We start from the raw sequence: 14057 nt of genomic DNA on the forward strand, positions 1-14057 counted from the left end.
AGAGGAATATCCCTGATAATTGTGAACATGCTCAATAATCTAATCACTTCGAACCGATACCAATGGAACCAAATCTTATTACGATTTTCCCAAATGACTCGAGCCCCAATACAAGCTACAACAAAATCAGATTGGGGAAGGGACATAAACAACTCGACCCATTGAAAACAACCAAAAGAATCGATATTTAAATGTTTCCAATCAAGAAGAATGGTAGACCAAATTTGTTGGGTTCAGTACCAACCAAATAAAGCATCCTCTTGTTTTCATGGAACATCCACACACCATATAGTAAGGTTGAATCTCAATGTGCCTACTATAAAGATTAAAACATGTAGGCAAGCAAATTTCGAGCAGCTTTCCAAACAAAATGTTGTACCTTCGAAGGAATTTTTGAGCTCCATAAACGTTTCCACCATCGAACCTAAACATCCTCACTAGAGGTAGAGGAATGTTTGTAAAGCAACATAACAGCCTTATAACCACTCTCAACTGAGTACTGGCTCATCCTCAGGAACAGTTTGGCTAAGCGGGATATCAAGAATAACCTCACAGTAAATAGATGAGGGGACTGCTCAAGCTTACCCATCTCTCTCTATCTTTTCGTGATTATAAAATCAGACACCATGAGATCTACAACACCAGAATTCGGTGTAATAGGACGAAAAGTAGAAAGCCTTGGAATCCATGGATCACTAAACACATGCGTTGATACTCCATTACCATTGCTCCTGCAGGGTCCTAATTTCAACAAATTAATACCCAAAACAAAACCTTTCCAAGAAACAAACAATTTCGAGGAACCTTAGCGTGCAAAAGATTGGAAGAAAGAAAAAATCTGCTAGCAAAAGATTAGAAGAAAACAATCTCTCCCTTGTAACACCTTAGCAACCAAGGAGGAGCAAGGATTGTTTACAAAACGCCAAGTTTGTTTAGCTAAGAGAACTTGGTTGAAAACCTCCAAGTTCCTAAAACTCAATCCACCCACCTCTTTAGGAAGACAGTTTATTCCAAGTCAACGAATGCATCTTACCTTTCGCCTGCGTAGACTCCCACTAGAATTTTGCACTCAAATGTATTATGTCATTGCAAAAACCTATTAGGCAATCTAAAACAACCCATCACAAACGTAGGAATTGCATGAACCACACTCTTAATTAACTGTCTTTCCAACGTTGTGCAGATTTCCAAATTTGTTCTTTGTATACCAAAAATCCTGAGATTTTACAACCGGAGAAGGTTAACGGCATCCCATGATAGATACCAGGAGATTTCATTGCACTAACCTCAAGAATTTGCTATAAAAAAATATGACTATCAGACTGAACATTAGGAGAGAACCATGCACGATTTGTTGAAGTTCACGCTTTGTCCAGACACTTTCTCATAAACATTAAGAATCTGTTAGAAAGCAAAAAAATCTTAACCAGACGCTTTAAAAATAAGACTGTCATCCGCAAAGAATAAGATGACTAATAGGAAGATAAGTTCTCACCAGATACATGCCAGTCAATTATTGTCTTACCATAGTAAACTGAATTACATACCAGTCAATTATCATCTTACCATAGTAAACTGAATTACATACCAGTCAATTATCATCTTACCATAGTAAACTGAATTTAATTGATAAGCCTTCCGTACAAAAAAGGAAAAGATAAAGAAGACAAAGGATCACCTTAGCGAAGACCTCGAGTAGGAGAAATCATGGCCATAGGACAACCATTAATGAGAATGGATAAAAGGTTTAGAGTGGCTTCTTAAGGGAAAAAAGGAGAAAAAATATCAAATATAAGAATGACTTATTAATACAAAATAAAAAATTCAGAGACTTGTTAAGATGGAAAAGGGATAACTCGAATAGTCCACATACTAATCTAAGATTAAATTAGTATGTGGACCAAATTTAGAGTTCAATAACCTATTAGATACTTTTATGAATATTTATGCTATCTAATGAGTTATTAGTTAACTATTGATCCACATACTAATTTATGACAATCATAAATTGAATAATTAACCTAAACATTAATTGACTATAGTTACCTGCTAACATGAGCATATATTGTACATTAACGATTCCAACATATTCATAAACTACATTTACCATTGTTTTTAATGGATATATTTGTAATGTTCTATTAAAATTATACAGCCATCAATCTTTCTCCAAGTGTGCGGCTGCAAATTTATATACACGATGAAATAACAAAAATAGCAGTGGAAAAACAATGATAATATTATAATATTACCACCACAGTAAACAGCCTGTACAAATATATCAATAAAAGGAATATGAAAAAGGTAACATATTAGTCCGTACAAGATTTGAACCAAACCAAAATCAAGGTGCCCATTTTATGGTGAAGTTGTTCATGGCTAATTTCACGAAACAATCCGTTTGACCCTACAATATTTGAATGTCAAAGAAACTCATAGACTATTTGATGAAAAACAGAGTAGATAAAGAAAAATAGCACTCCAAGATTTTACGTGGAAAACCCTAATCAGGGAGAAAAAACCACAGGATAAAAGGATTCTTATTAGAAGACTGATACAAAGAAATACAACAGACCACCAGCTTAAATAGAAAAAAGGGAAACCCTAGGGTACAATGAAAACGACAAAAATGCCCCTAAAGTACAAAACCCTAATTTCAACACTCCCCCTCAAGTTGGGGCGTAGATGTCAATAAGACCCAACTTGCTCACACATACATCAAACAGCTGTCTGGGCAGTCCCTTTGTTAGGACATCTGCAATTTGTTGATTGGAAGGAATATAAGGAACACAAATGTTGCCACTATCAAGTCTTTCCTTGATGAAATGCTGATCAATCTCCACATGCTTTGTTCTGTCATGTTGAACTGGGTTATTTGCTATGCTTATTACAGCTTTATTATCACCGGTATGTTCTTGATCAAGGTCTCTTAAAACTTTTTCAAGCCAAATCTCTTCACAAATTCCCAAACTCATAGCCCTGAATTCTGCTTCGGCACTACTTCTAGCAACAACACCTTGTTTTTTGCTTCTCCATGTAACAAGGTTACCCCACACAAAAGTACAATATCCTGATGTTGATTTTCTGTCTACCACAGATCCTGCCCAATCAGCATCTGTGTAAGTTTCGATGCATCGCCTTTCAGTTTTCCTGAACATCAAGTCTTTCCCTGGAGAGGTTTTCAGATATCTCAAAATGCGCTCCACTGCCCTCATGTGTTCTTCTTATGGAGATTGCATGAACTGACTTACCATACTCACTGCATAAGAGATGTCGGGTCTAGTATGAGAGAGAGATATTAATTTCTCACAAGTCGTTGATATCTTTCTTTGCTAACTGGAACACCTTTACTCATATTACTTAACTTTGCATTTGCTTCTATAGGAGTGTCAATTGGTTTGCAACTTGTCATACCTGTTTCCTTAAGCAAGTTCAGAGTATACTTTCGTTGGGAAACTGAAATTCCTTCTTTCGATCGAGTTACTTCCATTCCAAGGAAGTATCTTAGTTTTCCAAGATCCTTGATTTCGAATTCCTCAGCCATCTTTGCCTTCAATCGGTCAATCTCTGAGGTATTACCGCCTGAAATAACAATGTCATCAACATAAACAATCAAAACTGCAATTTTCCCAGATACTGAACTTTTAGTGAAAAGAGTATGATCAGAATGACCTTGTTTATATCCTTGCGACTTTACAAACATAGTAAACCTGCCAAACCAAGCCCTTGGGGACTGTTTTAACCCATATAAGAACTTCCTTAATCTGCAAACTCAGTGATTAAACTGTTTCTCGAATCCTAGGGGAGGACTCATAGACTTTTTCTTCCAACTCTCCATTAAGAAAGACATTCTTCACATCAAGCTGGTAAAGGGGCCAATCCTTATTAACTGCAACAGAAAGGAGAACCCAAACTGTATTTAGCTTTGCAACCAGCGAAAAAGTCTTGGAATAATCAACCCCGAAAGTCTGAGTAAATCCTCTGGCAACTAATCTGGCTTTGTATCTATCAATTGTTCCATCGGGCCTATACTTTATTGTGAACACCCATTTACATCCGACTGCTTTACACCACTTGGAAGATTGACTTGATCCCACGTATGATTTTTCTTCCATGACTGCAACTTTCCATTCAAGGCTTTCCAAAGTTGTGTGTATACTGTTTGGTATCACCATTATGTCTAGATTTGTAGTAAGGGCCTTGAACTCAAGAGACAAATTACTATAGGACAAGTAACTCTGCAGCGGATATTTTGTACATGATCTAATACCTTTCCTTAGGACAATCGGAAGATCAAGGGATTCATCTCTATCTTTACTTCCTTCTGACATACTGCACTCACCCTCCCGTTCTGTTATTTTCCCACTTTCAATGGTTTTTTCAGCGGGAGTAAGAGACACTTCTTTTCCAAGTTCTACCATGTTCTCAAGAGTCACACAATCATCTGTCTCTGCACCATCACCGACCTCGATTACATCTTTGCTATCATTATCTTCCCTGCTTTTGCTCTCAACATTTTCAACACAAGCATCAATTTTATCACATTTATTATCATGATCAAGGATAGGACTATTAGTACCTGGAACTGATCTCTGTTTAGACTCATGGACTGGAGCCGGAGAGATAACAGGCGACGCTATTTCCTTCTTGAGATTCTTCCTATAGTATGTGATCCAAGGGACTCTAGAGTATCTGGTACTGACACTAATATCAAGGATGGGTTCAGGTAAGACAGAAAGACTGGGACCCCAATTGGTTTCTTCACTAGTATGCTCCCCCTAAAGAGAACCATTGGGAAAGAATGGATGATCTTCAAAGAATGTCACATCCATAGAGACAAAGTATTTTCTGGAAGACGGATGATAACACTTGTACCCACAAGTACGGTTAGGGCCGTGAGTATGGACGAACACCACACAGCCAAAGACACGAAGGGGTACATCAGAAAGAAGTCTGGAATTTGGGTAGGACTCTTTGAAGAAATCTAAAGGGATTTGGAATTTTAGGATCCGGGATTGGCATGCGATTTATTAGATGGGCTGCTGTCAAGATAGCATCACCCCACAAATAAGAAGGAAAGGAAGTTGACAACATAAGAGATCGGGCAACTTCGACTAGGTGACGGTTTTTCTGTTCAGCCACTCCATTTTGTTGAGGGATGTATGCACAAGAACTCTGATGGACAACTCCTTTTAAGATTAGGAATTCTCGTAAGGCGTTATTAAGGTATTCTCAACCATTATTACTCAAGAGAATTGCGATTTTGGCGTTGAACTGGATTTCTATAGAACTGTAGAATTGTTGGAAGACCGAAGTAACTTCTGATTTGTCTGTCGGAAGGAAGACCTAGGTTAGTCTAGTATGATTGTCAATAAAGGTTACAAACTACTGCTTCCCAGTATTAGTAACAGATGACGGACCCCAAACATCTCTATGGAATTAGGGTGAATGGTTTAGAGGGGCTTATAAGGCTGAAGAAGAGAAAGAAACACGAGGTGTTTGGCTTAGCCACACATATCGCATTTCAACTTAAAAATATTAATATTGTGGAAAAAGATGAGGAAACAAATAATTCATTATACTGAAAAATTAGGATGGCCTAGGCGACCATAATATATTAATCAGTTTCAGAAACAGAAAAATGAGAAGAAAAACAAACTACTGCTTCCCAGTTATGTAGTAACAGATGACGGACCCCAAACATCTTATGGAATAGGGTGAATGGTTTAGAGGCTTATAAGGCTGAGAAAAGAAAGGAAACACGAGGTTGTTTGGCTTAGCCACACATATCGCATTTCAACTTAAAAATATTAATATTGTGAAAAAGATGAGGAAACAAATAATTCATATACTGGAAATTAGGATGGCCTAGGCGATAATGCCATAATATATAATCAGTTTCAGAAACAGAAAAATGAGAAGAAAACAAACTAGTCCTATCACATATCCTAAAGAAGGCTTCTTCAGTGAGGAAATAGAGTCCCCTGTCATGCCGGACAGTGCCAATCGTCATCCCCGAGTTCAGATCCTGTAAAACAACAGCATCAGGTGAAAAGATAACATGACACTTCAAATCCCTTATAATTTTACTAATAGATAACAAATTGTAAGAAACTTTTGGTACATGCAACACATCTTGGAGGATTAAGCCTGCAAAGGGCAACACCCGTCCTTTTCCAGCAACGGGGGCAAAGAACCCATCTGCAATTCTGATTCTTTCATTTCCAATACCGGGTTGATAAGACAAAAATTGATCAGAGGAACCAGCTAAGTGGTTTGTGGCTCCTGAATCTAATATCCATGGTTTATTACCGGTTATACTCACAAGGTCAAAGGAGTGAAAAGTACCTGATTGAGCGATTGCACTCACTCAAATTGTAGTAGTAGTGCTCTGAGTGGTTTCCTGATTCTAAGGCTGAGTATCTCCAGTAACAGATTCACCTACAAGAGCCCGGCTTGGCTGTCGTTTCTTACCATTTGACGGTCGGCCGTGAAGCTTTCAGCACTGATCTTTCGTGTGCCAGAGTTTCTTGCAATGTTCACATAGTGGGGGCAGCTTACTGTTTTGTTTATCTTGGACAGGGCCAGATATTTTGAAAGCAGCGGAATCTGTCGGTGTTACAGGTGTACTGTTCATGGCCCTCGACCTATCTTCCTCCAGGCGAACTTCAGAACAGACTTCCATTAGGGATGGTATAGGTCTGGTCCCCAATATACGACTTCGTACTGTATCAAATTTAGAGTTGAGTCTGGTAAGAAAGTCATACATGCGGTCAGTTTCCTCAGACTGATAATGTAAAACTCCTCCACAAGGACAGTTCCAAATCATTTCACGGCACAAATCCACTCTTACCACAAGAGAGACAGCTTGTTAAAGCAAGCAGTAACGTCCATTGTCCCCTGTTTACATTCATGGACCTGCTTACGTAGGGTATATAAATGAGAGGCATTCTGTCTCCTGAGTAGAGTTTTTGGGCTGTATCCCAAATATCACGGGATGTGGCTACATATAATAATGGTTTTCCAACCTGAGGTTCCATACTTTCAATCAAAATCGATCTCAACAAAGAATCCTCTCCTTTCCAAATTCGCTCTTGGGGATCACCTATCCTTGGTTTTGGTATTTCACCTGTCAGGTATCCAAATTTGTGACGGCCCTCAAGGGCTATTTTAATGGATTGGGATCAAGAAAAGTAATTATCACCATTCAACTTTTCTCCTATAATAAAACTAGAAGAATTGCCTATAGCTCCAGAACATAAATTTGAGGAGTAAGTAGGGAACGAAGTTACCAAATTTTTAGGATATGGGTTTAGATCTGGTTGAATATTGGATATCGATCCCAGGGCTTCCCCAATAGCAGCTATCTGCTGCTGGAACATCTCGTTCTGTCGTTTAATCTGCAGCTGCAACTGGGTAACTTGATCTTGGATTATACTCCCTTGGTCCTGGTGGTATGATGAAGAATCTCCCCCTCCAAACTCACCCATGATCGACGAAAACTGTCCCATTCTATTGCTCATATTCGGCTGAAAGACACCTACACATCTTTCATCCGTTTTTTGGTGTGGCAACGGCTGAGGAGGGAAGACAGGTTGCGACGGGAACAGACGAGACGAACTGGGCAGCGCCGTTCGACTCTGTCTAATAGCGACCGGATCTGATCGTGTCTGGGCAGCTCCGTTCGTCTCCGTCTGAACGTGACTGGGCGTCAATCGCAGCTGGGTCTTGCGGCTGGTCGCTCCTTCTTCGGGCGGCAAGTCGCAGGGCGGCGGCGGCTCGTCTGCTGGCTGGTCGTCCGGATCGGCTGGTTGGAATGGGTTAGGTGATCGTCACGAAAGTGGGGAAGAAGAGACTGAAAATATATGTCAATGGCTTTTTGGATAATACTGGTTATATCTAGGTTATTGGTTTGGGATTCTCCTATTGGATTTTCCTCAATGGTGGCCAGGGTTTCGTCTCTATGCTCTGATACCATGATGAAAAACAGAGTGGATAAAGAAAAATAGCACACCAAGATTATACGTGGAAAACCCTAATCAGGGAGAAAAAACTACGGGATAAAAGGATTCTTATTAGAAGACTGATACAAAGAAATACAACAGACCACCAGCTTAAATAGAAAAAAGGGAAACCCTAGGGTACAATGAAAAAGACAAAAATGCCCCTAGAATACAAAACCCTAATTTCAACAATATTAAATCTTAGGTAGATGGCCAACATGAATTAACTCATTCTCTTTAAGTCCTTATTATATCTATGGTCATTATTGACAAATGATCACTAAACCAAACCATGATGGTTTAGTTAAATGTCTCTTATATTGTTCAAGAATTTGGTAAACCTGAACAAAATTTAAAAACAAGTTCATACATTTATTCATCATTCTGAAAGTTCAAGTCTCAACAACAACATCAATGACCAAAAACTTACAGCCGAGTTTGGGTGCCTGCAGCAGCATTATATGACTATAGAGGCATTCACTCAACTACAGAGTCAAATGGGTCGAAAGAGTTAGAAAGGGAGAATCAGCCAGCAACGGAAAGTTAGTGAAATTGTTGCACTGAAAATAATTAACGAAATGGACTGATGAACTAGAAGGGTGGAAGAAGGAAGAAAGAAAAAAGCATGCCCATCTAGATAACTCTGCATTTACATGGTCCAAACATTATTAGATTATATGCAGACCAGAACATCATCATTAGGTAGTTATTATGGTTTACTGTATACTACATGATAATAGTGCACTCTAATTATCTTCGCTATCACTGATACTAGACCGAGAGTCTATAAAGAAGCCCGTAGAGAATTCAATGTCGTCGACTATCCTCCCCCTGGTTCAAGAAATGTATATAAAATATTCAAGTAAAAACAGTTGAGAAGAAAAAGTAATACAAGTTAACCAACTTGTAGGCAAGAGAGTCTCACCTTTCAAGAACATACTTTCCCTCCTTGTACTTTTGGCTCTTCTCATGTGCTGCTTCCTGAACGAAACTATGAGTTATATAGAAGAAAAAGAGAAATGTTTGGCAAATTGCATAATGGAGAAAATACATATTGGTAACTAAATGCAATTTCTTATGCAGTGTCTGGAGGATAATAGAGAAAGCTTACATATTTCCACCCGACAATTTGTCCACATGTGCAACAAAATATGTCTGCTACAGTATGCAATCCTGAGAGCATCATCCTCTCTTCCAATGCTCCAAAAGAAATGTTTATCCTATATGAAGAACTCCAAAATGTAAGTGAGCATAATCCCAATTGGAATGCTTTGTAATGATAAAACATGGAAAACGATAGGCATTACTAATTTGTACATAACAGATGGAAGAAAAGATGCTTTTCTCTCTCTCCGGCTCACCTCCCACAGAGAAGTTGGAGCCTCCAAAAGGCTCAACACTTTTGGAGTGAGGTTATTTGGAGGATTGCCTCCGATGCATGGATCACATAATTTCCTACCCCCATTTCTCTCTAAGAGAGAATATTATGTGCCACTGCCAATAGCTTGGTCTGTTTTCTTTCTGTAGTTTTTAATTTATCATATTTGTGATATTGCCAGCTCTACAACTCCACAAGAAACCTTCACACGCTGGCTCCAAAAGATATTAAAGATTTTCAATTATCAAACTTTCTACCCAGATGCCTGGACCCAAGGCCTTAGAGAAAAATGACTAAAAACAATTAGTTGGTGTGTTTTCTATCTGTTCTTTAGTCTATCAAATTCCAAAATTCGAAGAGATTGTAGTCAACAATGTCCCCCCACCCCAATTTGTAGAAAAGTCAGATCATTGTATCCACCTACTTTTACATTACTATTTCTCTAATATCCCTCTACATGCTCTCTGAACACACTCTACTCAATTTTACAATACACACTTTCATAGCACTGTCTCTATACAAACTTCAAAATTCATATCTGTACACATTGTCATCACTATTTTAACTTCAACTAAAATTAGGAAGACGTGTCGCCACCAGATCATTGGATTACTAGAATGGTTAGGCAGTTGTCAGGGCCCTGAAACTCCTTGTTCACACTTATGCATTATGAAACATGCTTAATATTAGACTTCTAACAAGTAGTTATGATCCAAAATAGATGATAGCACGCATAACTTAGAATATATGACTGCCTTTCTTAGCTAGCTCAAGTAGGAAATTAATCGAACACAAACTGACCAGTGCCGTTTTGCCGCTTAAAATTATAAATGTAGTTTCATTCTTCTGCACACTAAAATAATACAATTACATCAAATAAGCCCTTAGCAATTAAGGTCAATTTCTATGGGGTATGTTTTGGCTACCTACAGTGTACATGAACCATGACTAAAATACTTGAGGAGCTATGGCATTAATATATAAATTAGTTCAATCTGCGGACACTTTGGGTGCATAGTAATAGGAATTGTAAATCCACAAAGAAAAACGAACAGCAGTTCCGACCAAAAGACAGAGAACTCACGCATTATTGAAAAGGTATGCTTTTCCACGGCGGCAATGAAAGGCCTGATCAAATAAGAGTGAAAAAGTTAGACGAACTTCGGAAAAACAAAACACGAGGAGCTGCTTGAAATGTAAAACAGCTTTCTATCTTCTATAACAAACTCTCATCAAAATCATGGCTGTTAACGTCAATTGAAATCGTTTTCCCATCTCAGATTACAAGACTATGAAGAGTAAATTCAAGCTCAAAGACTGAGTGTTAAAATAACTGCTACGAAATCTAGCAGTGCCAAAGAATCTTCAACCCTGAGAAATTGAATAACTCGCAATTGTCGACCAATTTCATTTGAAAAAAAACAATTGCAATCAAAAGCCCGCGAAGATTCTGCTCTAAGAACTAGAACTAACATAGTTGAGAGCATCTAAAACTTCAATTGTTCAATTAAGATATAATACAAGCAACTGATGTTTAAACAAAGTCTGCGGTAGAAAAATGTAGAAAAAGAGAACATATAGCAATACAGACCCGAGATGCAAGGTCGTCGAAGAGAGCTAACTGGGTGTTGCAGTACTTGCATCTGTAGGACCTCCCTTCCCTTTCCACAACAAAAACCCGTCCCATCGTTCTTTTCCGCCGCTCGACGCTCCTTAGCTCCCGTCTTCCGCCTCAGCTTCAACGGTGAAAGGATTCCGCCACGGTTGAAGTAGCTTGAATTTGAGAAAAATGGGAACCGCCTTTTGCCACTAAATTCTTCCATCTTCCAGTACGGAAAGGACACGATCACTGCCATTGTTGACGTGAGAAGAAGCTCTAAGATTTGGCCCATTGGATATTGATGTGGTTCCGAACTTCCGATGAACAGAGGTATGGGTTCAATATTGGGCCTCCTAATTTTCATTACTTTTTTTTGTAATAAAAAAACAATAAATTATAATCTACTTTATAGGAATAAAATATGATGGTCAAAATGATATCTAGATGTAAATTTTATAGATACTACAAATATTTATGCAACCCTTTTACCTCCAAATTAAGTTTATTAGTGGGGATGGTGAAATTAAACCCCGATAGCATAATTAAATCTAAGGTTTGGATAAAGACAGTTGAGATAAAAAGGTGAGTTAAGGAAAGTCAGTCAAGCTAGACAGACAATCCTAAAGTAGAAGCCAAACTAATAGACTTTCAAATGACTTTTGACTAAAGCAATATTATATCTTGGGCATATAGAATGATATATACATAAGTAAGGAATATATATTTAAATAAATAAATATATATGTATATATATATATTTAAGAATATATATATATTTATTTATTTAAGTAAACAAGTATATATATGTGTATATTTAAATAAAGGAATAAATATTGAAGAAATATATATGTATACATATATATAAAAGAATGAAGGAGATGAGGTGGCAGTCGGACTACCCCAATTGTTGTTAAGAATTTTGCATGGAATTTTAGCCATGCATTAGTCTTTCAATAAATGGAAAATTAATAGAAATCTCTCTTAAGATGGTTAATTTAAAGACTATTTATTTACCCTTTGTGGAGCTCAATTATTGCATTATTAAAGAAGCATAACGCATTAAGAATAACTATTGGTAAATCAAAAGTTATATTTCCACCCAAAAGTCGAGCACATCAAGGGTTGAAGTTTGTAACAGCCCAGATAATGATGGTTCAGGTGGAAAACGGATAAAGTAATGATTAATGATGGTTTGGAAGTCGAAGAGACGAGCTATGTTCGGTTATTACATGGACAACCTATATAATTCAAGGGGTACCGTCAAAGAGAGGTATATTTTTCAACCTATTCTAATTGTTACTAGTTGACTCAAATTCAAACCCAATTCTAACTTGAGCGTCGGAGTAGATTTGACTCAACACCATACCGGTGTTAGCTTTACTCACCTTTCTTACAGGATATCCAGTTATTCTCCTCCAAATACAAATTTACCATTGGTGCAATTTTCGGTATCAACAATTAGTATCCCAAGTTAGAACACGAAGAATCCTAACTTTTGAAAAGGCAATTCTATTAGGGTCGTCTTTGTTTCTGTTATGAGTGATTTCAATTGAGACGGTATCGACAAGAATAAATTCATAGAATAAATGAGTTTTTTGTGAATAATTTGAAATAAAATGAAAATTTGACGGAAATATTTTTTGGATTGTTTCGGGAATAAATTTACATAGGAATTTTGGCTCAAGAGTTGTAATATATGAAGTTTGGGTTTTATTATGGTAAGAGGTAGATGAAGATGGTCGATAATTAAAGGTTTTGTTTGAGGATATAACTTCTATATTTCGAGAGTTTGAGTTTGTAATGACTTGGACATAAGTGATTGAAAGAATAGATAACTCCTTAGTTTTGATAAGAGAAGAGTTGATTGTCAAGGCAGGAGGCCTTGAAGGGATACATTAATCTAAAATTTGAAATTTATTTGATACGATATTGTTTGAGGATTTTTCCCTTTTCGAATCTCCATTGCTTGTGATGATTCTTCTTTGAGAAATTGAAACGCTTGAGAGTACGAGACTTTGGTTTGCAAAGGTGTTGATCATGATCATTCTTTTCTTCTTTCCTGCAAGTAGAATTTATTTTTCTTTTCTTTCTCTTTTTCACTCTTTTCTTGAAGAAATTCTCTTATGAACTAATCAGAAAGGGAGTTTGTACTTCCTTTCATAGCTTCAATTTTAAAGTCAAAACAATAAAGTATTATTTGCCATCTAGCAAAAAATTGTCGAGAAACCAAATTTTAACATCCTTTTGTAAAACATCTATAGCTGTTTTGCAATCAATACGTATTAAAAAGCTTTTGTTGATTAAATCACTTTGGAATTTGTTTGTACATAAAACAATTGGATAAAATCTCATTTTTTATGGTTGAATAATTTTGTTAAGATCCTAGCCGGACACCCGAATAATATCTAACTAGTTGTTCTTGACCATTGACGAACTATTTGAGGATGTCACCATATCTTATGTCTGATGCATCGGTTTCTACAATGAGTGATGCATGTGGATTGACAATGGATAAACATGGAAGACTCTTGACTAGTCATTTGATGGTTTTAATAATGCATGTATATTGATGAGTCCATAGAGGGGGAGTTTTCCCAAGTCTTTGATATGAAGGTTCACATGTTTGTCTCAAATTTAGAATAAAGTCTTATATATAATTTAAACAACCTAAAAATCTTTGTAATTGATTTTTATTGGTGATTTTATATGTAAATTTGTTAGCGAGTTTTATCGATCTTTGGATTGGTTTTATTTTTCCTTGAAAAATATCGTATCCAAATAACTTTATTTTTTGTTCAAATAGTTTTAGTTTAGGCAGAGAAACAACTAAACCATTTTGTTTAATTATTTTGTAAAATATTTTTAAACATTTAAAATATTGTTCTATGGATTGTGAAAAGATTAAAACATCATCAATATAAACAATTGTGAATTCTTGATTTGGGTTAAAAATATCATTCATAATATTTTGAAATTCAGAAGGGACATTTTTTAGTCTGAATGACATTACGTTCCATTTGTCCAAATGGAACATTAAATGTTGTTTTATACTTATCGTTTTCAACAATTTGAATTT

General features: G+C 36.8%; 1 protein-coding gene across 1 annotated transcript; it reads right to left on the reverse strand.

Annotated features, from left to right (window-relative positions):
• Window positions 1-8609: 8609 nt before the first annotated feature.
• On the reverse strand, window positions 8610-11271 carry LOC120086720 (protein yippee-like At5g53940). The gene is made up of 5 exons (XM_039043499.1): window positions 10973-11271; window positions 10466-10509; window positions 9115-9223; window positions 8929-8984; window positions 8610-8834 (listed from the first exon to the last, which is right to left on the reverse strand). Exons 1-5 carry the CDS (start codon window positions 11066-11068, stop codon window positions 8750-8752), a joined length of 390 nt encoding a protein of 129 aa, XP_038899427.1. The 5' UTR covers window positions 11069-11271; the 3' UTR covers window positions 8610-8749.
• Window positions 11272-14057: the final 2786 nt, after the last annotated feature.

The sequence above is a fragment of the Benincasa hispida genome, chromosome 9 (genome assembly GCF_009727055.1).
Source record: "Benincasa hispida cultivar B227 chromosome 9, ASM972705v1, whole genome shotgun sequence".
Lineage (NCBI taxonomy): Eukaryota > Viridiplantae > Streptophyta > Magnoliopsida > Cucurbitales > Cucurbitaceae > Benincasa > Benincasa hispida.

Excerpts from the sequence above, each read along its gene's own strand:
- LOC120086720 (XM_039043499.1), bottom strand. The coding sequence starts at position 11,068 with ATGGGACGGGTTTTTGTTGTGGAAAGGGAAGGGAGGTCCTACAGATGC. Across the intron at positions 9,224-10,465 it reads GCATACCTTTTCAATAATGC|GATAAACATTTCTTTTGGAG; the intron begins GTGAGTTCTCTG and ends TTCTTCATATAG. Across the intron at positions 8,985-9,114 it reads AAATTGTCGGGTGGAAATAT|GAAGCAGCACATGAGAAGAG; the intron begins GTAAGCTTTCTC and ends AGTTTCGTTCAG.